This window comes from Protopterus annectens, chromosome 1.part1, assembly GCF_019279795.1.
Source record: "Protopterus annectens isolate FY-2018-M chromosome 1.part1, PAN1.0, whole genome shotgun sequence".
Classification (NCBI taxonomy): Eukaryota; Metazoa; Chordata; order Ceratodontiformes; family Protopteridae; genus Protopterus; species Protopterus annectens.
In genome coordinates this window covers 1515925624-1515953256 of record NC_056726.1, presented here as the reverse complement: position 1 = coordinate 1515953256, position 27633 = coordinate 1515925624, and the positions used below count along the sequence as shown (strand labels likewise).

The window sequence follows — 27633 nt, the reverse complement described above, 5'->3', positions numbered from 1 at the left end:
AGACTAAGCTAATACTACCTGTAATGATGTACAGACTGCTCTGGCATTACCTGTAATGATATACAGACTGTGCTATTCCTTGTAAAGAAATACAGACAGCACTGACATTACTTGTAAGGATGTACACACTGTGCTATTACCTGTAATGATGTACAGACTGCGCTGACATTACCTGTAATGATGTACAGACTGCACTGATATTACCTGAAATGATGTACAGACTGCACTGAAATAACCTCTAATGATGTACAGACTGCACTGACATTACCTGTAAGGATGTACAGACTGCACTGACATTATCTATAATGATGTATAAGCTGTGCTTACCTTACCTGTAATGATGTACAGACTGCATTGACATTATCGGTAATGAGGTACAGACAACGTTGACATTACCTGTAATGATGTACAGACTGCACTGACATTACCTGTAATGATGTACAAACTGCACTTGCATTATCTGTAATGATGTACAGAATGCGCTGACATTACCTGTAAGGATGTACAGACTGCTCTGATATTACCTGTTAGTATGTACAGACTGCTCTGACATTAGTTGTAATGATGTATAGACTGCGCTGACATTACCTGTAAGGATGTACAGACTGCATTGATATTACCTATAATAAAGTACAGACTGCGCTGACATTATCTGTAATAATGTACAAACTGAGCTGACCTTACCTATCATGAGGTACAGTCTCTGCTATCATTAACTGTAATGATGTACACACTTCACTGACATTACTTGTAATGATGTAACCGACTTCGCTGACATTACCTATAATGATATACAGGCTGCTCTGACATTACTTGTAAGGATGTACAGAATGTGCTGATATTACCTGTAATGATGTACAGACTGCCCAGACATTACCTTTAATGATGTACAGACTGCACTGACATTTCTTGTAATGAAGTACAGACTGCGCTGACATTACCTATATGGATGTACAGACTAAGCTGATACTACCTGTAAGGATGTACAGACTGTGCTGATATTACCTGTAATGAAGTAAAGGAGTGCACTGGCATTACCTCTGCTGATGTACAAACACTGCTGACATTACCTGTAAGGATATACAGACTGCGCTAACATTATCTGTAATGATGTACAGACTGAGCTGACATTACCTGTAATGAGGTACAGACTGTGCTGACATTACCTGTAATGATATACTGACTGCACTGACATTACCTGCAGTGATGTATAGACTGCACTGTCATTATCTGTAATGATGTACAGACTGCGCTTGACATTACCTGTAATGATGTATGGACTGCGCTGTCATTACCTGTAATGAGGTACAGACTGCACTGACGTTACCTGTAATTATGTACAGACTGCACTGACATTATCTGTAATGATGTACAGACTGCACTGTCATTACCTGTAATGATGCACAGACTGCGCTGGACATTACCTGTAATGATGCACAGACTGAGCTGTCATTACCTGTAATGAGGTACAGACTGCGCTGACATTACCTGTAATGATGTACTGACTGCTCTGACATTACCTGTAATGATGTACAGACTGCGCTGACATTACCTGTAATGCTGTACTGACTGCACTGACATTGCCTGTAATGATGTACAGACTGCACTGTCATTACCTGTAATGATGTACTGACTGCACTGAAATTACCTGTAATGATGTACAGACTGCACTATTACCTGTAATGATGTACAGACTGAGCTGACATTACCTGTATGTACAGACTGAGCTGACATTACCTGTAATGATGTACAGACTGCACTGATATTACAAGTAATGATGTATAGACTGCACTGACATTACCTGTAATGAAGTACAGACTGTCCTGACATCACCTGTAAGGATGTACAGACTGAGCTGACATTACCTGTAATGATGTGCAGACTGCACTGACATTACCTGTAATGATGTACAGACTGCACTGACATTATCTGTAATGAAGTACAGACTGTACTGACATTACCTGTAAGGATGTACAGACTGCTCTGATATTACCTGTAAGTATGTACAGACTTGCTCTGACATTATCTGTAATTATGTACAAACTGCACTGACATTACCTGTAAAGATCTACAGATGGTGCTGACATTACCTGTAATGATGTACAGACTACCCTGACATTATCTGTAATGATGGATGGACTGCACTACGTTACCTGTAAAGGTGTACAGACTGCGCTGATATTACCTGTAATGATGTACAGACTGCACAGACATTACTTGTAATGATGGATGGACTGCGCTGACATTACCTGTAATGATGTACAGGCTGCGCTGACATTACCTGTAAGGATGTACAGACTGCTCTGATATTATCTGTAATTATGTACAAACTGCGCTGACATTACCTGTAAAGATCTACAGATGGTGCTGACATTACCTGTATGATGTGCAGACTACCCTGACATTATCTGTAATGAAGGATGAACTGCACTACATTACTTGTAAAGGTGTACAGACTGCTCTGATATTACCTATAATGATGTACAGACTGCACTGTCATTACCTGTAATGATGTACAGACTGCACTGACATTACCTGTAAGGATGTACAGACTGCATTGATATTACCTATAATGAAGTACAGACTGTGTTGTCATTATCTGTAATGATATACAAACTGCACTGACATTGCTAGTAGTGATGGACAGACTGCGCTGATATTACCTATAAATATGGAGACATTGTGGTGACATTAGTTGTAATGACGTACAGACTCCACTGACATTATCTGTAATGATGTACAAACACAGCTGACTTTACTTGCAATGAGGTACAGTCTGTGCTGACATTACCTGTAATGATGTACTGACTGCGCTGACATTAACTGTAATGATATACAGACTGCACTGACATTACCTATAATGATGTACACACTGTGCTGATATTACCTGTAATGATGTGCAGACTGCACTGATATTATTGAAATGATGGATGAATTGCACTGACATTACCTGTTTTGATGCACAGACTGTACTAACATTACCTGTAAGTATGTACAGACTGCGCTGACATTACCAGTAGTGATGTACAGACTGCGCTGATATTACCTATAAATATGGAGACATTGTGGTGACATTACTTGTAATGATGTAAAGACTCCACTGACATTATCGGTAATGATGTGCAAACACAGCTGACTTTACTTGTAATGAGGTACAATCTGTGCTGACATTACCTGTAATGATGTACTGACTGCACTGACATTAACTGTAATGATATATAGACTGCACTGACATTACCTATAATGATGTACACACTGTGTTGATATTACCTGTAATGATGTGCAGACTGCACTGATATTATTGAAATGATGGATGAATTGCACTGACATTACCTGTTTTGATGCACAGACTGTACTAACATTACTTGTAAGTATGTACAGGCTGCGCTGACATTACCTTTAATGATGAACAGACTGCGCTGACATTACCTGTAATGATGTACAGACTGCCCTGTCATTACCTGTAATGATGTACAGACAGCGCAGACATTACCGGTAATGATGTACAGACAGTGCAGACATTACCTGTAATGATGTATAAACTGCATTGACATTACCTGTAATGACGTACAGACTGTGCTGACATTACCTGTAATGATGTACAGACTGTACTAACATTACCTGTAAGGATGTACAGACTGCACTTACATTACCTGTAAGGATGTACAGACTGTGCTCACATTAGCTGTAATGATGTACAGACTGCACTGACATTATCTGTAATGATGTAAAAACTGCACTGACATTACCTGTAAAGATAAACAGACTGCGTTGACATTACCTGTAATGATGTACAAACTGCCCTGACATTATTTGTAATGATGGATGGACTCCACTGACATTACCTGTAATAATGTACAGACTGTGCTGACATTACCTGTAATGATGTACAGAATGCACTGATATTACCTCTAATGATATACTGAATGCGCTATTTCATATAATGAAGTACAGACTGCACTGACATTACTTATGAGGATGTACAGACTGTGCTATTACCTGTAATGATGTACAGACTGCACTGACATTACCTGTAATGATGTACAGACTGCACTGTCATTACCTGTAATGATGTACAGACTGCACTGACATTACATGTAATGATGTATAGACTGAGCTGACATTACCTGTAATGATGAACAGAATGAGCTGACATTACTTGTAATGATGTACAGACTGCCCTGACATTACCTGTAAGGATGTACAGACTGAGCTGATATTACCTGTAAAGATGTACAAACTGCACTTACATTACCTGTAATGATGTACAGACTGCACTGACATTATCTGTAATGATGGATGGACTGCACTGACATTACCTGTAATGGTGTACAGACTGTTCTCACATTACCTGTAATGAGTTACAGACTGCACTGACATTAGCTGTAATGATGTACAGACAGTGCAGACATTACCTGTAATGTACAAACTACACTGACATTACCTGTAAAGATGTACAGACTGCGCTGACATTACCTGTAATGATATACAAACTGCCCTGACATTATCTGTAACGATGAATGGACTGCATTGACATTACCTGTAATAATGTACAGACTGTGCTGCCATTACATGTAATGATGTGCAGACTGCACTTGACATTATCTGTAATGATGTACAGACTGCCCTGACATTACCTTTAATGATGTACAGACTGCACTGACATTTCTTGTAATGAAGTACAGACTGCGCTGACATTACCTATATGGATGTACAGACTACGCTGATACTACCTGTAATGATGTACAGACGTCTGACATTACCTGTAATAATGTACAAACTGCCCTGACATTATCTGTAATGATAAATGGACTGCATTGACATTACCTGTAATAATGTACAGACTGCATTGACATTACATGTAATGATGTGCAGACTGCACTTGACATTACCTGTAATGATGTACAGACTGCACTGACATTTCTTGTAATGAAGTACAGACTGCACTGACATTACCTATATGGATGTACAGACTGAGCTGATACTACCTGTAATGATGTATAGACTGTGCTATTCCTTGTAATGAAGTACAGACAGCACTGACATTACTTGTAATTACTTGTAAGACTGCGCTGAGATTACCCAATCCCTCAGAGCCACACGCTCCAGGGATCTAAACCTTGTCATCACAATAAACAAAACATGCTGGAGGGATAGGTTCCTGACCCAGAGACTACCAAGTCTCTGGAATAGATTGCCCATACATGTCAAGCAGTGTGCCTCTTTGGTCCTCTTCAAAAGGACCCTTGACGATTGGATGGGAGAAAGGAAATTCACCCCGGGGATCACGTCAGTCGTCCTGCTAGACAGGGGTCCAGGGAAGTAAATAGTGTGGGAAGAAATAGCCAGGGAATTGTTATGGCTAGGCTTGTATAGGCCCTAGGGCCGATAGCCTTGTACCAACCTATGAACCTATGTACACACTGTGCTATTACCTGTAATTATGTACAGACTGCGCTGACATTACCTGTAATGATGTACAGACTGCACTGATATTACCTGTATGGATGTACAGACTGCACTGCCATTATCTGTAATGATGTACAAACTGTGCTTACCTTACCTGTAATGATGTACAGATTGCACTGACATTACCTGTAATGATATCCAGACGGCGCTGACATTACCTGTAATGATGTACAGACTGCACTTATATTATCTATAATGATGTACAGACTGCGCTGTCATTACCTGTAATGATGTACAGACTGCACTTGCATTATCTGTAATGATGCACAGAGTGCGCTGACATTACCTGTAAGGATGTACAAACTGCACTTGCATTATCTGTAATGATGTACAGAATGCGCTGACATTACCTGTAAGGATGTACAGACTGCTCTGATATTACCTGTTAGTATGTACAGACTGCTCTGACATTAGTTGTAATGATGTATAGACTGCGCTGACATTACCTGTAAGGATGTACAGACTGCATTGATATTACCTATAATAAAGTACAGACTGCGTTGACATTATCTGTAATGATGTACAAACTGAGCTGACATTACTTGTAATGATGTAACCGACTTCGCTGACATTACCTATAATGATATACAGGCTGCTCTGACATTACTTGTAAGGATGTACAGACTGTGCTGATATTACCTGTAATGAAGTAAAGGAGTGCACTGGCATTACCTTTGCTGATGTACAAACACTGCTGACATTACCTGTAAGGATATACAGACTGCGCTAACATTATCTGTAATGATGTACAGACTGAGATGACCTTACCTATCATGAGGTACAGTCTCTGCTATCATTAACTGTAATGATGTACACACTGCACTGACATTACTTGTAATGATGTACCGACTTTGCTGACATTACCTATAATAATGTACAGGCTGCTCTGACATTACTTGTAAGGATGTACAGACTGTGCTGATATTACCTGTAATGAAGTAGAGGACTGCAGTGATATTACCTGTAATGATGCACAGACTGTGCTAACATTATCTGTAATGATGTACAGAGAGAGCTGACATTACCTGTAATGAGGTACAGACTGTGGTGACATTACCTGTAATGATGTACTTACTGCACTGACATTACCTGTAGTGATGTACAGACTGCACTTTCATTACCTGTAGTGATGTACAGACTGCACTGTCATTACCTGTAATGAGGTACAGACTGCGCTGACATTACCTGTAACGATGTACAGACTGCGCTGTCATTACCTGTAATGAGGTACAGACTGTGCTAACATTACCTGTAATGATGTACTGACTGCACTGACATTACCTGTAATGATGTACAGACTGCACTGTCATTACCTGTAGTGATGTACAGACTGTGCTGTCATTACCTGTAATGAGGTACAGACTGCACTGACATTACCTGTAATGAGGTACAGACTGCATTGTCATTACCTGTAATGATGTACCGACTGCGCTTGATATTATCTGTAATGATGTACAGACTGCACTGACATTAACTGTAATGATGTACAGACTACGCTGACATTACCTGTAATGATGTAGAGACTGCATTGACATTACCTGTAATGATGTACAGACTGCACTGTCATTACCTGTAATGATGTACAGACTGCACTATCATTAACTGTAATGATGTACAGATTGCGCTGTCATTACCTGTAATGAGGTACAGACTGCGCTGACATTACCTGTAGTGATGTAGAGACTGAGCTGACATTACCTGTAATGATGAACAGAATGAGCTGACATTACTTGTAATGATGTACAGACTGCCCTGACAATACCTATAAGGATGTACTGACTGCACTGAAATTACCTGTAATGATGTACAGACTGCACTATTACCTGTAATGATGTACAGACTGAGCTGACATTACCTGTAATGAGGTACAGACTGCACTGACATTACTGGTAATGATGTACAGACTGCACTGTCATTACCTGTAATGATATACAGACTGCACTGACATTACCTGTAATGATGTACAGACTATGCTGTCAAATGATAGACAGGCTTCGCTGACATTACCTATAGTGATGTACAGGCTGCTCTGACATTACTTGTAAGGATGTACAGACTGTGCTGATATTACCTGTAATGAAGTACAGGACTGCAGTGACATTACCTGTAATGATGCACAGAGTGCACTTACATTACCTTTACTGATGTACAAAACACTGCTGACATTACCTGTAAGGATGTGCAGACTGAGCTGACGTTACCTGTAATGAGGTACAGACTGTGCTGACATTACCTGTAATAATGTACAGACTGCCCTGTCTTTACCTGTAATCAGGTACAGACTGCACTGACATTATTTGTAATGATGTTTAGACTGTGCTGTCATTACCTGTAATGAAGTACAGACTGCACTGACATTATCTGTAATGATGTACAGACTGCGCTCACATTACCTGTAATGATGTACTGACTGCGCTGACATTAACTGTAATGATATACAGACTGTGCTGACATTACCTGTAATGATGTATAAACTGCACTGACATTACCTGTAATGACGTACAGACTGCCCTGTCATTACCTGTAATGATGTACAGCCAGCGCAGACATTACCGGTAATGATGTACAGACAGTGCAGACATTACCTGTAATGATGTATAAACTGCACTGACATTACCTGTAATGACGTACAGACTGTGCTGACATTACCTGTAATGATGTACAGACTGTACTAACATTACCTGTAAGGATGTACAGACTGCGCTTACATTACCTGTAAGGATGTACAGACTGTGCTAACATTTCCTGTAATGATGTACAGACTGCACTGACATTATCTGTAATGATGTAAAAACTGCACTGACATTACCTGTAAAGATATACAGACTGCGTTGACATTACCTGTAATGATGTACAAACTGCCCTGACATTATTTGTAATGATGGAAGGACTCCACTGACATTACCTGTAATAATGTAAAGACTGCGCTGACATTACCTGTAATGATGTACCGACTATGCTTGACATTATCTTTAATGATGAACAGACTGCGTTGACATTACCTGTAATGATGTACAGACTGCACTGACATTTCTTGTAATGAAGTACAGACTGCACTGACATTACCTATATGGATGTACAGACTGAGCTGATACTACCTGTAATGATGTATAGACTGTGCTATTCCTTGTAATGAAGTACAGACAGCACTGACATTACTTGTAATTACTTGTAAGACTGCGCTGAGATTACCCAATCCCTCAGAGCCACACGCTCCAGGGATCTAAACCTTGTCATCACAATAAACAAAACATGCTGGAGGGATAGGTTCCTGACCCAGAGACTACCAAGTCTCTGGAATAGATTGCCCATACATGTCAAGCAGTGTGCCTCTTTGGTCCTCTTCAAAAGGACCCTTGACGATTGGATGGGAGAAAGGAAATTCACCCGGGGATCACGTCAGTCGTCCTGCTAGACAGGGGTCCAGGGAAGTAAATAGTGTGGGAAGAAATAGCCAGGGAATTGTTATGGCTAGGCTTGTATAGGCCCTAGGGCCGATAGCCTTGTACCAACCTATGAACCTATGTACACACTGTGCTATTACCTGTAATTATGTACAGACTGCGCTGACATTACCTGTAATGATGTACAGACTGCACTGATATTACCTGTATGGATGTACAGACTGCACTGCCATTATCTGTAATGATGTACAAACTGTGCTTACCTTACCTGTAATGATGTACAGATTGCACTGACATTACCTGTAATGATATCCAGACGGCGCTGACATTACCTGTAATGATGTACAGACTGCACTTATATTATCTATAATGATGTACAGACTGCGCTGTCATTACCTGTAATGATGTACAGACTGCACTTGCATTATCTGTAATGATGCACAGAGTGCGCTGACATTACCTGTAAGGATGTACAAACTGCACTTGCATTATCTGTAATGATGTACAGAATGCGCTGACATTACCTGTAAGGATGTACAGACTGCTCTGATATTACCTGTTAGTATGTACAGACTGCTCTGACATTAGTTGTAATGATGTATAGACTGCGCTGACATTACCTGTAAGGATGTACAGACTGCATTGATATTACCTATAATAAAGTACAGACTGCGTTGACATTATCTGTAATGATGTACAAACTGAGCTGACATTACTTGTAATGATGTAACCGACTTCGCTGACATTACCTATAATGATATACAGGCTGCTCTGACATTACTTGTAAGGATGTACAGACTGTGCTGATATTACCTGTAATGAAGTAAAGGAGTGCACTGGCATTACCTTTGCTGATGTACAAACACTGCTGACATTACCTGTAAGGATATACAGATTGCTAACATTATCTGTAATGATGTACAGACTGAGATGACCTTACCTATCATGAGGTACAGTCTCTGCTATCATTAACTGTAATGATGTACACACTGCACTGACATTACTTGTAATGATGTACCGACTTTGCTGACATTACCTATAATAATGTACAGGCTGCTCTGACATTACTTGTAAGGATGTACAGACTGTGCTGATATTACCTGTAATGAAGTAGAGGACTGCAGTGATATTACCTGTAATGATGCACAGACTGTGCTAACATTATCTGTAATGATGTACAGAGAGAGCTGACATTACCTGTAATGAGGTACAGACTGTGGTGACATTACCTGTAATGATGTACTTACTGCACTGACATTACCTGTAGTGATGTACAGACTGCACTTTCATTACCTGTAGTGATGTACAGACTGCACTGTCATTACCTGTAATGAGGTACAGACTGCGCTGACATTACCTGTAACGATGTACAGACTGCGCTGTCATTACCTGTAATGAGGTACAGACTGTGCTAACATTACCTGTAATGATGTACTGACTGCACTGACATTACCTGTAATGATGTACAGACTGCACTGTCATTACCTGTAGTGATGTACAGACTGTGCTGTCATTACCTGTAATGAGGTACAGACTGCACTGACATTACCTGTAATGAGGTACAGACTGCATTGTCATTACCTGTAATGATGTACCGACTGCGCTTGATATTATCTGTAATGATGTACAGACTGCACTGACATTACCTGTAATGATGTACAGACTACGCTGACATTACCTGTAATGATGTAGAGACTGCATTGACATTACCTGTAATGATGTACAGACTGCACTGTCATTACCTGTAATGATGTACAGACTGCACTATCATTAACTGTAATGATGTACAGATTGCGCTGTCATTACCTGTAATGAGGTACAGACTGCGCTGACATTACCTGTAGTGATGTAGAGACTGAGCTGACATTACCTGTAATGATGAACAGAATGAGCTGACATTACTTGTAATGATGTACAGACTGCCCTGACAATACCTATAAGGATGTACTGACTGCACTGAAATTACCTGTAATGATGTACAGACTGCACTATTACCTGTAATGATGTACAGACTGAGCTGACATTACCTGTAATGAGGTACAGACTGTGCTAACATTACCTGTAATGATGTACTGACTGCACTGTCATTACCTGTAATGATATACAGGCTGCTCTGACATTACTTGTAAGGATGTACAGACTGTGCTGATATTACCTGTAATGAAGTACAGGACTGCAGTGACATTACCTGTAATGATGCACAGAGTGCACTTACATTACCTTTACTGATGTACAAAACACTGCTGACATTACCTGTAAGGATGTGCAGACTGAGCTGACGTTACCTGTAATGAGGTACAGACTGTGCTGACATTACCTGTAATAATGTACAGACTGCCCTGTCTTTACCTGTAATCAGGTACAGACTGCACTGACATTATTTGTAATGATGTTTAGACTGTGCTGTCATTACCTGTAATGAAGTACAGACTGCACTGACATTATCTGTAATGATGTACAGACTGCGCTCACATTACCTGTAATGATGTACTGACTGCGCTGACATTAACTGTAATGATATACAGACTGTGCTGACATTACCTGTAATGATGTATAAACTGCACTGACATTACCTGTAATGACGTACAGACTGCCCTGTCATTACCTGTAATGATGTACAGCCAGCGCAGACATTACCGGTAATGATGTACAGACAGTGCAGACATTACCTGTAATGATGTATAAACTGCACTGACATTACCTGTAATGACGTACAGACTGTGCTGACATTACCTGTAATGATGTACAGACTGTACTAACATTACCTGTAAGGATGTACAGACTGCGCTTACATTACCTGTAAGGATGTACAGACTGTGCTAACATTTCCTGTAATGATGTACAGACTGCACTGACATTATCTGTAATGATGTAAAAACTGCACTGACATTACCTGTAAAGATATACAGACTGCGTTGACATTACCTGTAATGATGTACAAACTGCCCTGACATTATTTGTAATGATGGAAGGACTCCACTGACATTACCTGTAATAATGTAAAGACTGCGCTGACATTACCTGTAATGATGTACCGACTATGCTTGACATTATCTTTAATGATGAACAGACTGCGTTGACATTACCTGTAATGATGTACAGACTGTGCTGACATTACATGTAATGATGTACCGACTATGCTTGACATTATCTTTAATGATGAACAGACTGCGTTGACATTACCTGTAATGATGTACAGACTGTGCTGACATTACATGTAATGATGAATAGACTAAGCTGACATTACCGGTAATGATGAACAGAATGAGCTGACATTACCTGTAATGATGTACAGACTGCGCTGTCATTACCTGTAATGATGTACAGACTGCGCTGTCATTACCTGTAATGATGTACAGACTGCACTGTCATTACCTGGAATTGAGCTCAAGGCTTTTCCGGCTGGCTGGCTGCTTTAAATTTGGCTTGCCAGTAACTAGGACATCTGTTCTGATGAAGTCAGTTATTTCAAACTGACGAAAAGTGTATTGTAATTGAACGCGCTTAAAGTTTACCATTAAATTTTTACCTCTTGTGAAGAAGAGCCCGACTCCGTGTTTGTGGATTTAATAGTCGGTTATTTCACGTTATTTCTTGATTACCTGTAATGATGTACAGACTGCACTGTCATTACCTGTAATGATGTACAGGCTGCGCTGTCATTACCTGTAATGAGGTATAGACTGCGCTGTCATTACCTGTAATGAGGTACAGACTGCGCTGTCATTACCTGTAATGATGTACAGACTGCACTGTCATTACCTGTAATGATGTACAGACTGCACTGACATTACATGTAATGATGTACAGACTGTGCTGTCATTACATGTAATGATGTACAGACTGCGCTGTCATTACCTGTAATGATGTACAGACTGCACTGTCATTACCTGTAATGATGTACAGACTGCACTGACATTACATGTAATGATGTACAGACTGCGCTGTCATTACCTGTATTGATGTACAGACTGCACTGTCATTACCTGTAATGATGTACAGACTGCGCTGTCATTACCTGAAATGATGTACAGACTGCACTGTAATACCCTGTAATGATGTACAGACTGCGCTGTCATTACCTGTAATGATGTACAGACTGCGCTGTCATTACCTGTAATGATGTACAGACTGCGCTGTCATTACATGTAATGATGTACAGACTGCGCTGTCATTACCTGTATTGATGTACAGACTGCACTGTCATTACCTGTAATGATGTACAGACTGCGCTGTCATTACCTGAAATGATGTACAGACTGCACTGTAATACCCTGTAATGATGTACAGACTGCGCTGTCATTACCTGTAATGATGTACAGACTGCGCTGTCATTACCTGTAATGATGTACAGACTGTGCTGTCATTACCTGTAATGATGGACAGACTGCGCTGTCATTACCTGTATTGATGTACAGACTGCACTGTCATTACCTGTAATGATGTACAGACTGCGCTGTCATTACCTGTAATGAGGTACAGACTGCGCTGTCATTACCTGTAATGAGGTACAGACTGTGCTGTCATTACCTGTAATGATGTACAGACTGCGCTGTCATTACCTGTAATGATGTACAGACTGCGCTGTCATTACCTGTAATGAGGTACAGACTGTGCTGTCATTACCTGTAATGATGTACAGACTGCGCTGTCATTACCTGTAATGAGGTACAGACTGCGCTGACATTACCTGTAATGAGGTACAGACTGCGCTGTCATTATCTGTAAAGGGGTATCATGGTTATAGGAAGTTTAAATAGCTAAATCTTTTGTGGTATTGCAATGAACAATATAATTGAAAAAATAACACATGGGTGTCTCAGTGAAAGAATGAAGGAGCATAAACTAGGACTGATATGAAAGTTATACTAAAAATCTTGCTTGTTAATTGTTGCTGGAAGAAAATGACATGATCTTGGATAATGAAAAGAAAAACAAACAGAGGGACAGGATAAAACATTGTGAAAAGTGAAATTACTGAAAGGAGAAACGCTTACAGTAAAGCTGAGAGGCCAAGGAAGGTACACAAGAGGTTGTTTACAACTTTGTCCCGTACAGGACACAACTCATCAAAAGAGCAACAATGGTCATGTCCTAAGATGACCTGATGTCATAGTAAGATTGCCATTGCTTCCTATAAATACTCGGATCACATATGTTTTCTATAGTTTTAACAGAAACCTCACTCCTCAAATACTCATCTCTCAAAACTTTCTTTGCCTTTCTAAGTGAACCTTTTAAGTACATCATGCTTTTCAATGTAGATTGTGTGGAAAAAAGAGTGAAAAACATTATATACAGACTGTCAACTGATTCTGTTTGTAATAGCAATGCATAATCTTCTAACTAGTTTCATTCTGCTAGCACGTTTTTGTAGAAATTGCCCCAGTTCTTATCCTTAATTTTGCCGTAAATTGCTCTTAATCCATACTGATACACTAATATGCTAACATATCTCTTTAAAGGGCAAATGCTTTTCCTCTCTGTGTGTCACCAGCCAAACATTGGTACCTTTATGATGTTCTAATAGTAGACTGTAGCTCTTCAGGGGTTGATTTTTCTTCATTGCCTGTTTCAAGTAATCGCAACCTCATTTTCTAAGTGAGGCAGAGGTACACCTGCAGACATCTCAAGCTGCTCCTCCTCCTGGTTAAACTGTTTTACCAGTGGCATTGTCATTGTGATAGTTATCAACTTACCTGCCAATACCATTACTTTGGCTGCAATATCCATGTACAGGTTCAGATAAAAACAAGACTGCTAGAACAGCATAAAACTACACAACCCTCCCATCTTTCTCACTCTCTTTTTAGGGATATTGCACTCATGTTGCTTTACCAAGCATATTTGAGGAAAGAAATTGAGAAGTGTGGACTACTGTACTTGTTGTAAATTATATTATACTCATTTACAACCCCCTGCCATGACAAAAAGCGAAGTCATTTGTTTTAATGCAGCAAGCGCCATGTGTGATAATGCAGGGTTATCCCTGCCCTTAGATTACATAAGTAAGCCCTAGTCAATATAAAGTAGTCCACCCATTGTAACACTGGTGATGATGGTGGCTGTAAAACCTTTCATGGTTTGGTTGTAGATGGAAATCACCTTCTTCCTGTCATTTTTTCAGTTAAAGTTTAGCTTTAAGAACTAGTGCATTTGTACTAAATGAGGGGCATCTGGCTGGGGGCAAAAGAAAGATACCCACTTCTGTTTGTTCAGTCTGAAGTCTGGCTTTTTAGAACTAGTGTGCATTTTTTATGAAATAAATTGCAATATTTATTTTCCAGATAGTGTTCATGTAAAACAAAGTTGAAACTTTCATAGATTGTCCCACATTTTGCTTCTTATTTTTGGACTGCTACTCTTATAATTTGTGGTTTTGGGGTAAATTATTAAAGATTACAGTCTCTAAATAATGTCAGACATTTGATACTTCTGACTCCATATCATTTGGATATGGAATAACTGTTGTTCTAGCAGTTAAGTATATAAGGGCAATATTTAATCTGTCCTTAATTGAGGGCCTTTGTCTCACATTATTTTGGCTATTTCCCTGACTTTTAAGCTAAAAAGTTAAGAGTTTTTTTATCTTAATCAGATGAGACGTATACAGCAAAGTGGCTATAACTGCTGGAAGGGGCGTGGGGGCTGTACATGGACTTACCATCTTGCCATTTGTTCAATTTAAGCACATTGGTTTTGCACTATTGGTGTGCATTTGTAAAAAAATAACTGGGAATACCTGGGATGCTGTGTGTGTGTGTGTGTCTGTGTGTGTGTGTGCGTGCATGCGTGTGTGTGTGTGTGTGTGTGTGTGTGTGTGTGTGTGTGTGTGTGTGTGTGTGTGTGTGTGTGTGTGTGTGTGTGTGTGTGTGTGTGTGTGCATGCAACTAACTTGAAATAAATCATTATGTCCATCAATATTATTTCCATTTTGAAAAAGCAGACAACTGAGGTGTACACAGTCAACAGTGGATGGGCATGTCAGCTGTCTGTGATGAGAATGGCTAACCCTGCTGTCATGGCCAGCTTAAACTGTCATTACTCTAGTTATGTATGACTCGTGTGTTTGTCTAAAGCAAGTTGGAATTCTCTGACCATTTTTTATCACAGTCTAACATTTGAGGTGTGCATAGACAACTGGCTTAAATTGGTGGGTCCTGACATTGGTGGATTATTATAGCAGTTTGAATGGTCATAAATCAGGAATGTAAATCCAAAACAGTCCAGGTGAGGGAAGTGGGGAGCCTAATGGTTAAAAACTGCCCAGAGCTGAAGGTACACAATCTACACTGCAAGGAGTGAACCTTCAGCTCTGGGTAGAAGCTACACAATCTACACTGCAAGGAGTACAATAAACTTTATTTAAAATAAAATATCACTTCTCACTCACAATGAAAAAGAATTTCAATATCAGTGCTTCTTCAAATGTCATTGTTCTAAATGTTTAATTTGCTCTATGTTTCTGTGCCTGGACAATTTGTTTGTTGGCAATGCTACAACATAAAACAATATGTTGAATAAAAGTTTGATCAGTTAGGTACAACGGGGTATAATGACCTCTGTGGAGAAATGTGTCATACCTGTTAAAAATAGATGGACAATAGAATGTGTTTTCCTAACTTTGATAAATATACACTGATCAAAGATTAAACTTTGTCTCATTTTTAATGATCATATTTTTCATGATTCAACCATTTATGTTGTAAATAAAGTTTTCCTTGTTATCACGTTTTAACACAGACTGAACAGATGATTGTGATATTACCAGAAAACCCTAATGCCAAACAGCTGCTTGACTCATATCTAACTACTCTAGCAATTAGATGGCTTCAAAACATCTCATCCCCCTGGCTAAGAAGGAACCTTGATGGCATGATGTGGGGTGCTTAAACTGCTCAACAGAGAGATGAAAGGGCTAACTAGGATACCAAAGGAGAGGGTTAGATGACCAACCTGGTAGCGTGAATGAATATGTTCGATAATAACATCAGTTCACAACAAAGCGTATTTAAATGTGGTGATAAAACAGTATAAGCTAAATATGAAGGATTGCCAGTGCCCAAGCTGATAAAAGTATGCAGTACAACAATATGTATTTGAACAAAGGAATTAACCTGGTCAGCCAGCACGAACCATTATCCTGACTTAAACTGTATTTTCATAGTATAATTAAATCTTTCCCTGAATGAAACTATATTTTCATATTATAATAGCTTCTGAGATAAATACATGTTAAGGCATTTATATGCGGAGAAAAAGCACTTTGGGAATACTAATGTAATTGGAGTAAAATGTCTTTATTATAAATAATACTCACCTCTCTGCGGAGAAAACAATGAACTGTGATGATAACAAAGCCTTGCACAGAGTCAAAAACCGCAAACAGAACCTGAAATAAAATTGATCGCCTGTCTGTTATGGCAAGGACAGCTGACATCCAGGTCAGGGCAAGCAATGGCAGTACAACACAAGAACTCCAGAGAGAGGCCCTAGGGAAAGGACAAAGTAACACTCTGTTAATATTCGAGTAAGTGACTCCTGCTAGACAACATGAGACAATCAATCAGGAGGTGTCACATCACTAGCTTAAGTGATTTGTGTTTTAATTTGAAATCTGAATTTTGCATGAAATGTAAAAGGTGTTCTGTCAAGATTGTTCAAGGTTTAATTTCACTGAAGTAAAAAGTATGTTTGAAAAGTTGTTTGGCAAACAAAAACTGCAAGTCAAAGAGATGCAGCTATATGCAGTGCACATCCTGGAAGTGATTGCTATGACATTTAGGGGTCCATAATAAGGCATTTTAAAAGGAAATTCAGATTCCAGTTTGTGTGGAAAGTGCTAGTCTGTGTCACGTCATGCAAACATATATACATTGTGAGACAGAAAAAAAAACATTTGTGCTAATCATCAATCATGAAACAGCTATAGGGTGGGAATTAGTGCACAACATTCAGCAAAAACAATGTTTTCATTTGTATATCATAGTATTTATCAGCACTTTAACATTCCATTTGCAGCATCATTTCTGGATTTAGAAAAGTAAAGCATCTTGAGATTTCAAATGAATAATCTGTCTTACATTTACTTCACGTTAACAATGTCCATTAATACAGTGCATAGATTGTTAATAGGCTAACAACACAGGAGGCCTTTCTAAGCCCAACCAAGTTTTCCTAAAAAAATAATGATGTCCTGTATCCAAATAAAACATTGAGAGCCAGGCAGTTATAAGCTACCTCTGTCCATAATGGGCGTGGGTTCTTAAAGAATGCCCAAGTCTCCAGTCTGATTACAACTTTTTCTCCCGATTTTCATCTGACATAGACTGAATCTTCAGTAAGTACCTGGCACTGGTATCCATAAAATGGAGGCTCACTGTAGATTAATGTTGACCTTCTAGAGAACAACCTCTTACCAGTGCGTGATTAAAGGTCTGCTGTTCTTCCAACCTTATTATTCATAAACAAACACACAGAATATGCTAGAACATACAGATATGAAATATGAGTTACAGTACCTCACAAAGAGTGAAACTGTATCCTAACATCAAACCTCAGGTCGCATATCACATTATTGCACAGTGACTGGATGCAAACTGAGAATGTAACTTAAGTTATACAATGAAGGGATCCTGACAGTATCAAAATTCAGTCTGACAAAACTCCATTTAACTATATCTGTTCAGTAGAACTGGATGTCACTGAAAAGCGTCTGCAGATAGGGTAGAAACACTTCTCTCATAGGTTAGTACTAGACTAACTGCCTTTGTGAGGCCATTTTAAGCCTATTCAATTACCCCATATAAGAATCAAACCCTGCACCTTGTGATTGTAATGGAAACAATTGAACCATTATGCCCACTTTGCAACTAAAGTTTACCTACTCAGATGTCGAGATATCTTAAGGTGAGGTTCTATGAAAATGATTTTCTGGATGCCATACAGACTTGATGAAATACATTCCATAAACTGCTTCACCAGACGGTAGTTTGAGAATGTACTATGATACAAAGATTCTGTTTAAAAACAAATTGTAATAATCTGATTTGAGGTCAGCAGAGACTGACTTTCCAAAGGACATGAATGTTTCACATTAATAGTTCATAGGTAAGTACTAGGCTAACTGCCATTTTGGGCTATTTTAAGTCTAGCCAACTTCTTTTGGTAAGAATCAAATCCTGTACCTCTTATCCATAAACTAAGCACCTTAACTACCATGCCAACCTCCAACCTATACAGAATACAGTTGTATCCCATAATTTATAGAAAACGTGTTTTTCCAAGGGCCATTTTTACTGACAAAAAGTGATAAAAGTCCTGAAATTTGTATCAGATTACCAGCGTTAAACTATAGGCCAAGGGCATACAGGAGCTGGTTTAATGGGAAATAGGAAAGGGATGGCCATTGCTGGCTCTCCTGTTTGTGTGTGTGTGGGGGGGGGGGGCTCGGAGGTGTTCATGACTTGTTACTGTACTTGGAAGGAATGATATGTCTTTTGTTCAACTATCAGCCATATACCAGAAATCAGCATGTTTGCAAGCACACATGCATACCACGTAACAGAGACGGTCACAAATGCATTAAGGGAGAGTCAGAAACAGAACTGCAAAACCCTTTTCCCACAGTGAATGAAAGCATTGTTCCTTGGGCCTAGTTCTCACCTCCTACATGAATCAATGGGCCTGGAGGATTTTGCTCCTGGGGAAATTAATGGGGCAGTAAGGTATACAAGTGGGAACCTTGATGATCAGTGCCAGAGATGGAGAACCAAAGAAATGTTATTTTCCCGACTCAACTTGCCTAAGTCTACCTTGTTGCTGTAGTTCTAGATCCACTCAAACAAATGGTGCCCTATTCTAGAAGTCTCCAGAACACTCTTGCATGCATTATCAACTTCTGCACTGCTTTTGGCCATAACGACTTTATTGAGGTTGAGTCCAGTCAATGGCTCCATTACTCTTTCCATAAAAAAGTACATTCCTATATTATGTCTGATTTTTATCATCACCTGCCCTTGTCTTGGATTTGTTTGCTGTATGTCCTGCACTTAAATTCTAATAATTCACAAAGTCCCTTGAAACTCTTTATCATAGATTCACTTTTAAAGTGTTTTTTTTTTATTCACTTAACAGTAAGAACATGCAGCAGCCTGTCCCTTTTAAACTTTTAGACATCTGCATTTCTTTTTCAAAATCCTTTAGGAAATACTTGTCCTCAAGCAAAGGCCACACTATTTACCTTGCAATATCCACACTGAACATTATATATTTATCATCCTCTCACTTGTGCCTCTTCTTATGGCCTTTTCTGTAAACCCTAACATCTAGTATGTACGTTCAATACCTTTCTACACTCATTGTTCATCTATGGTTTACTGCATATGGCTTCCCAAAGTCACATGCTTTGGTCATAGCTGTAAGAATTTCCTAACTAGCCTGCACTGTCAGACCTAGTCTCAAACATTAATGTTTTGTGATTAGAATACATATCTTACTATATGGGCAGCACAGTGGTGCAGCGATTAGCACTGTCACCTCACAGCAAGAGGTTCTCCAGTTCAAGTCTCAGCTGGAGTGCCTTTGTGCAGAGTCTGCATGTCCTTCCTGTGTTTGCATGAGTTTCTTCCTGGTGCTCTGATTTCCTCCCACATTCCAAGGACATGCGTCTGGAGCATTTCTCCCTGGGACTCCACTGAAAATGGGCTCTGTCCCAGTTAGACTTTCCTGGTAAACAAATGTTAAATAAATAACAAAACAGAAGTAATATTCATGCACAGTATTAGATGAACCTTAGTTAAGGCAGCTCAGCCTATGAAATGTGTATTTCATGTGCATGTTTTTATGCTAATGATCTTAATGTGCTGCATATAATGCATTAACCAAGCTGCAGAGAAGTAAACACCGGCTGTGACTGACATATAGGTCAGTTTAATATGGAAAGCTATTACTTTGTGTTGCATTTATAAAAGCATCTTTGAGTTTACAAAATGTCACAGCTATGCCAGCACTATCATCCCCATCCTGTGGACGGACATGTTTACAAACTGCACGGCAAACACAAACGACTCAATGATCAACACACTTGACCTTAAAATAAAAAAAAAGTTTAATTCATAAGGACTGTTCTATGAAGCGCTTTTTGTCCCACTTAATAGTTCATAGGTAGGTACTAGGCTATCTGCCCGAGAACATTTATAAGCCTAGCCAGAGTGTGTCGGCTTTCGATGCCCCATTGATTAATTAACTGATCCTCTGTCAAGCAGAGCCAATGAAGTGATCCCAGGGGTGTATTTTCTGTTACCCATCCACTCGTCAAGGTTTCTCTTGACGAGTCTTAGTAAGGGGCTCTGCCTAATGTAGTTTGGAATTTTGTTCCAAAGCATGGGGAGCCTCTGTGACAGGAATCTATCCCTCAAGCATGTTCTATTTATTGTTGTGGTGAGGTTTAGCTCACTAGAGTGCATGGCTTGTAGTGACTTGAATTTCTTTAGGTGGAGCATGTCCATCAATTCTGAGTTGGACATGGCTTTGTAAGTCAGGCAGAGTTCACCTCTAAGTAAGCAATATGCCACTGAGTACAGCTAGAGTTTCTTCAGTCGGGCTGCATAGGACATATGTTTGAGGCCAGTAATCCTCTTGGTGAGGTACTTTTGTGGTCTTTCCAGCTGTTGAAAGTGTCTTGTGAGGTACATCCCAAATGGGGCATTGTACTCTATGATGGGTCTAATGAGTGACGAGAAGAGGAGAACTATAACCTCTATTTCTAGATGTGAACCCTTTAGTAATTAGATGGGCCACATAGAAGGATTTCCTAACTACTTTGGTAATATGATTGTCAAAGGAGAGATTGCTATCTACCTGGTTCCCCAGATCGCTTATTACCTTTTCTGTATTAAGGGGGCTGCCACCTATGTGGCAATTCGTGGGTGTTTTGTTTTTCCCAAACGGGATGACTATGCATTTTTTGGCATTTAGCTTGAGGCCATAACTTTGACACCAGGTGTCCGTCTCAGTAAGTCCCTTTTGGAGGATGTCCATGTCAGCTGGAGAGTCAGTTATGGCTCCCAGTTTGCAGTCATGGGCGAAATTGGTTAGCCATAGTCCTCCTGTGTTTGCCTGTACTTCTTAGAAGTATATGCCAAACAGGAGGCGTCCCAGGACCGAGCCTTGTGGGACACCACTTGTGACTGGCTTAGAGTCGGACCTGGAGCCTGCTATTCTTACAGTGTGAGTTCTGTCTGTAAGCCAGTTGGCAAGCTATCTCGTGACGTAGGGGTTTATGTTCAGGCTGGTGAGTTTTTCTGTAATACCCGAGTGGGGAATGGTGTCAAAAGCCTTGGTAAGGTCAAGGTAGGCTGTGTGAACCACCTTTCCCTCGTCTATGGCCTTGGTGACTGTCTCGAAGAAGTCAAACAGGTTTTCATAGGTTCATAGGTTGGTACTAGGCTATCAGCCCTAGGGCCTATACAAGCCTAGCAATAACAATACCCTGGCTATTTCTTCCCACACTATTTACTTCCTTGGACCCCTGTCTAACAGGGCGACTGACATGATCCCCGGGGTGAATTTCCTTTCTCCCATTCAATCGTCAAGGTTCCTTTTGAAGAGGGCCAAAGAGGCACTCTGCTTGACATGTATGGGCAATCTATTCCAGAGTCTGGGGAGTCTCTGGGTCAGGAACCTATCCCTCCAGCATGTTTTGTTTATTGTGATGACAAGGATTAGATCCCTGGAATATGTGGCTATGAGGGATTGGGATTTCTTTAAGTGTAGTATGTCCAACAGCTTTGGGTTTGACATGGCTTTGTATGTTAAGCAGAGATCACCTCTGAGTAGACGATATGTGACAGAGTATAGCTGGAGTTTTTTAAGGCGGTCAGCGTAGGGCATCTGCTTTAGGCCTGTGATTCTTTTAGTGAGGTATTTCTGCGGCCTTTCCAGTTGTTGCAGATGTCTTGAGAGGTACATACCAAACGGGGCATTGTATTCTATAATGGGTCTAATGAGGGATGATTACAGTGGGACAATGACCTCCTTTTTTCTGGATGAAAAGCACTTAGTGATGAGGTGTGCCACATAGAAGGATTTCCTGACTGTTGTGGCGATGTGGTTATTGAAGGTGAGACCACTGTCCACCTGTATCCCTAAGTCTCTTATCACACTTTTGGTGTTTAGTGTACTGCCACCTATATGGTAATTCATGGGTACATGTTTTTTCTCAAAGGGGATAACTACACATTTCTTGGCATTGAGCTTGAGGCCATGGCTCTACCACCAAGCATTTGTTTCTGTAAGGCCCTTTTGTAGAGTATCCACATCACTGGGGATTCAATAATGGCTTCCAGTTTGCAGTCATCTGCGAACTTTGTTAGCCAGAGTCCCTTAGTGTTGGCCTGTACTTCAGAGAAGTAGATGCCAAACAAGAGAGGTCCCAGGACTGAACCCTGAGGTACTCCACTTATCACTTGTCTGGAGCTGTATTTGGATTTGGCTACTTTTACAGTGTGGATTCTATCAGTAAGCCGGTTAGCAACCCATTGGGTGACGTAGGGATTAATGCCCAGCTTAGTAAGTTTATCTATGATTCCAGAGTGGGGGATGGTGTCAAAGGCCTTGACAAGGTCTAGATAGGCTGTGTAGACCACCTTACCCTTGTCCATGGCTCTGGAGACTGATTCAAAGAAGTCAACCAGGTTCAGGAGACAAGATCGGCCCTTCACGAACCCAAACTGGGTGGGGTCCAGTGTTTGAAGGTTGCCAATGTCTTTGTTTATAAGTTCCATAATAATACGCTCCATGGCCTTGCAGATAAGGCTTGTCAGACTGATGGGATGGTAGTTTCTGGGATCCAAGGTGGATCCCCCTTGTGGAGTGGGATAACTGTAGCTCTGCACCACTCAGTGGTTTAGTAGACATGATCTGCCCTCAACAAAGCTGAACTGAGTTGGATCAAGTGTTTGGAGGTTCCCAATGTCTTTGTTAATGACTTCCATGATGATGCGCTCCATAGCCTTGCAGACCAGGTTAGTCAGGCTTATGGGGTGATAGTTACCAGGGTCAGTTGCGGCCCCTCCTTTGTGGTGAGGAATAACCGTTGCTGTGCGCCATTCTATCGCACATAACCTGTGGAGTGGCTGAGGTTGAACAGCGTGTTTAGGTGAGGGGTTAGTTCATTCTGTAGTTCGTGCAAGACGCAGCCTGGGACACCATCTGGTCCCATTGACGCTGTGTTTTTGGCTTTTGAAAGGGCTGTTTTCACCTGTGCGTTTGTGATTTTTGGGACTCTAAACTTTTCGGGTATTGTTGTGGGCCCTTTTGGGGGTGAGAGGGGGTGAAGTTTGCACTGAATCTATCTGCCAGGATGTTGGCAATATCAGTAGGTTCAGTATATATTGTGCTATTTTGCACTAGTTCAGTGCATATCTGCGAGTTGCCACTTAGATTCTTAACATAGCTAAAGAAGGCTTTGTGGTTATCTTTTGAATCCCTGGCTATTTTTCTTTCAAAATTAGCCTTGGATGATTTCATGAGGGACCTTAGTTTCTTACTGATACTGATCAGGGATATCTTTCCTTCTTGGGATTTGCTTTTTTTCTGAACTAGTTTCCTCCTTCAGTTGTATAGCCTGTTTATGGCAGGGATCCACCAAAATGGTTTCCTTCTCTTAGAGGAGTGAATCTTGGTTTTGTTAAGGATGGCACGATCCATGCATCCTTGTAGGTGCTCATAGAGTGCATTTGTAAAGGTTTCTGCATCTTGGGCAGCGTTATCCTTTACCGTGGGGGCTGTGAAACTTACCACCTCTGTCTTAAGTAAGGTGAAGTTTGCTTTAGAAAAGTTTTTTTACTGTAGTTTCCTTAGTTGAGGGTGGTGGTGGGGTGTGGACATCCAAAGTGATTAGTTTATGGTCTGATCTAACCAATGACGGGTTGACCTCCGTTGTGGAACACCTGTCGCCCATGTTGGTGATGACCAGATCCAATATGTTTTCATCTCTGGTAAGGGAGTTTACCAGCTAATTCAGGGCATTTGAGTTGATGAATTCCAGGAAGTGCTGGGCCTGGGAGTTTGTACTCGAGTAGTTTACCCAGTGAATGGTAGGGTAATTGAAATTGCCCAATATCAGGATGTTCGGCAGGACCTTCACGTTTTCCAGTGTCTCCAGAAAGGTGGAGTGATGGTCCTGGGTCATGGAGGGTGATTTGTAACAGGCCACAATTTGCATTTCTGATTTGCCCAATGTTAGTTACACACAGATGATCTCAGAGGTATCATGCTGCGCCACTAATCTGGACATGTAGGTATCCTTGATGAATTTGGATACACCCTCTCTGTTTGTGTTTCGGTCCATGTTCTGTGGCCGAAATGTGTGGTATGAGTTGTAGCCCGGTAGTACTGTGGTGCTCTCTGGTACCTTGAACCAGGTTTCAGTTACTGCACAGATGTCGACGTTCTCCACACTGAGGAGTGCTTCGAGCATGTGCATTTTGAGATTTAAACTCCTGGCGCTGAATAACATAACCCTCAGTTTTTTGTTAATTGTGCTGTTTACGGAGGTGGGTTTGATTTTTGAGCCTTGCCTAAAAAAGGCACTATGGAGGCAGAAAGAGCCTTTGCCTGTACTCAAAAGCCTAGGGGTGACAGGTGCAAGCCATCTCTTGTGAAGCAACATGGCTTGTCGAGCATGTCGTCCCAGGCTGACAGTCACTGGATCCCCTTTGACTGACACCAGAAGCTTAGCCAATTGTTGAAATTGACCATTTTTTCTTTATACTGAGGTATCATTCTTGGTGAGGGCAGGATGCTATTCAAGGTCAGGGTCATACCGGTCTGGGCTACATGATCAGAGAGCTCTTCCATGTCTCTTTTCATGTAGTCCTGGGAGGTACGTCTCAGGTCATTCACACCAACATGAACAATGACAGAGTCATATTTGTATTTGTTCTGGAGTGACCTGGGTGCTTGTGTTATGTGGCGGATTCTGGCTCCTGACAGGCAGCTAACAGTAACCTTCTGCTTTGTCCAGCCTAGTGAGTGGGACGTCAGTGTGCCTGACTATAGAGTCACCTACTACTAGTGTGTTAGGTATGTTATTACGCCTTAAGGGCTGTGATTGTGCGGCACACTGATTTTGTGTTTTATGTGTTGTCTGGTTTGTGATGGAAGGTGCAGGTTGTTTGGGTGTCTGCTTTGGAGGTCTCTGATGCTTTTGCAGGTTTTTATTTAGAGCCTCTGAGTATGATTTTGTGTATTTATGTGTATGCAGCGGTGGTGCAGCGGTTAACGTTGTCGCCTCACAGCAAGAGGTTCTCCGGTTCGATTCTCGGCTGGGGTGCCTTCTGTGTGGAGTTTGCATGTTCTCCCTGTGTTCGCGTGGGTTTCCTCCGGGTACTCCGGGTACTCCGGTTTCCTCCCACATTCCAAAGACATGCATCTGGAGCATTTCTCCCCGGGCCTCCGCTGAAAACAGGCTCTGTGGAACCTAGTCGGACATTCCCGGTCAACAAATGTTAAATAAAAAAAAATAAATAAAATAAATTTTTGCCAGTGATGCTTTAGTAGGTCTGTGTGCGGCTGGAGGTGTGGTGCAAGTGTTAACCTTCTCCTCTTGACTGTCTGTTCCAGTCTTGGGTGGGGACAGCTCAGCTTCCAGTTTGGTTGTATAATTACATCTCTCGCATATGTTAGTGTTTTGTGGTAGGAGGAGAGGGTTGTTTGTGTACATGAGGCAGTTGTCACATTGCCTCAGGATACCCATATTCACCAGCTGGACTGGAGACTACACTTGAAATTGCCCTTTGGTCATGCCTGAATAGTAGGGTGAGCTGCTTAGTCACTTGGTTGGTGAGGGGTGAATAAAGAGCATTGCCCTGCTGGGCAATCAGTGTCAGGATATATTAGTGCTTGCTATTAGGTCTGAGCAAGTGCTGGGCTGTAGGATGCTTTTTGATTGCTTAGGTTGAGAGTTAGACTAGTTTCAAGGGAAAAAGTGAAGAGGAGACTTAGTGGAGCCGGAAATAATTTAACCGTAGCTATCCAGCGCTGCCCAGTGGGCAAAACCGTGCAGACATATTTTTTTATAGTAGGGAAATGAAAGAGATAGAAATTAGCCCAAAATGGCAAATAAACTACTAACTTTTGGGCTGGAACCACTGCTCCAGGGACAGATAGGTTGCTCAAAGCTCCCCTGTCTCACAGGTGAACAGAGAAACTTCCTTCTATCCAAGTAAGGTATGTGCAACTCAGAAACTAGTAACACAGCCCTGAATTCAGCACTAGCCTGAAAACTGGACTATACTAGCTTAGAAAGGCGGGAAACAAGGATTTTTTTTTTCTTTTTTGAAAAGATAAGGCAATAACAGTAAAAATACACTTAAAACAGCTTTAAATTACTACAAATGATCAGAAAAGGCTATCACACTTTAGTGTGTATCCTACAACAGTTAAATTATTTGAACAAAAAACAAATTTTTAAAAGTGCAGGCAGTCAAATAAGTACAATATGTGAAAAAAACAAGCTTTTATATGACAATAAACGCTGGAAAGTCTGCATTTAGGTGGAAAACAGTTAAGTACGGCAAGAAAGTACAGAAAACTGATACTTAATCACTCCAAAGTCTCTCTTCTAAGCTAGAAGGCTTGTATCAGTTTAAGGCTTTCTAGTGCTACCCAGTAGGTTAGTTACAGGAAAGATGGGAAACAAGTGCAGATATGGTCTTTTAAACCAGAAAGTTGAAACAGACGGACAAACTATCCA

General features: G+C 40.7%; 1 protein-coding gene across 6 annotated transcripts in view; it reads right to left on the bottom strand.

Moving 5' to 3' along the window:
- ADGRB2 (adhesion G protein-coupled receptor B2) overlaps nt 1–27633 on the bottom strand; it is a 5411420-nt gene that overhangs the window by 269432 nt on the left and 5114355 nt on the right. For all 6 annotated transcript variants that reach the window (XM_044082710.1, XM_044082742.1, XM_044082734.1 and 3 more), the window contains one exon: nt 17194–17365. In XM_044082710.1, the coding sequence (XP_043938645.1) occupies nt 17194–17365 (172 nt within the window). The remainder of the gene's footprint in view (nt 1–17193; nt 17366–27633) is intronic.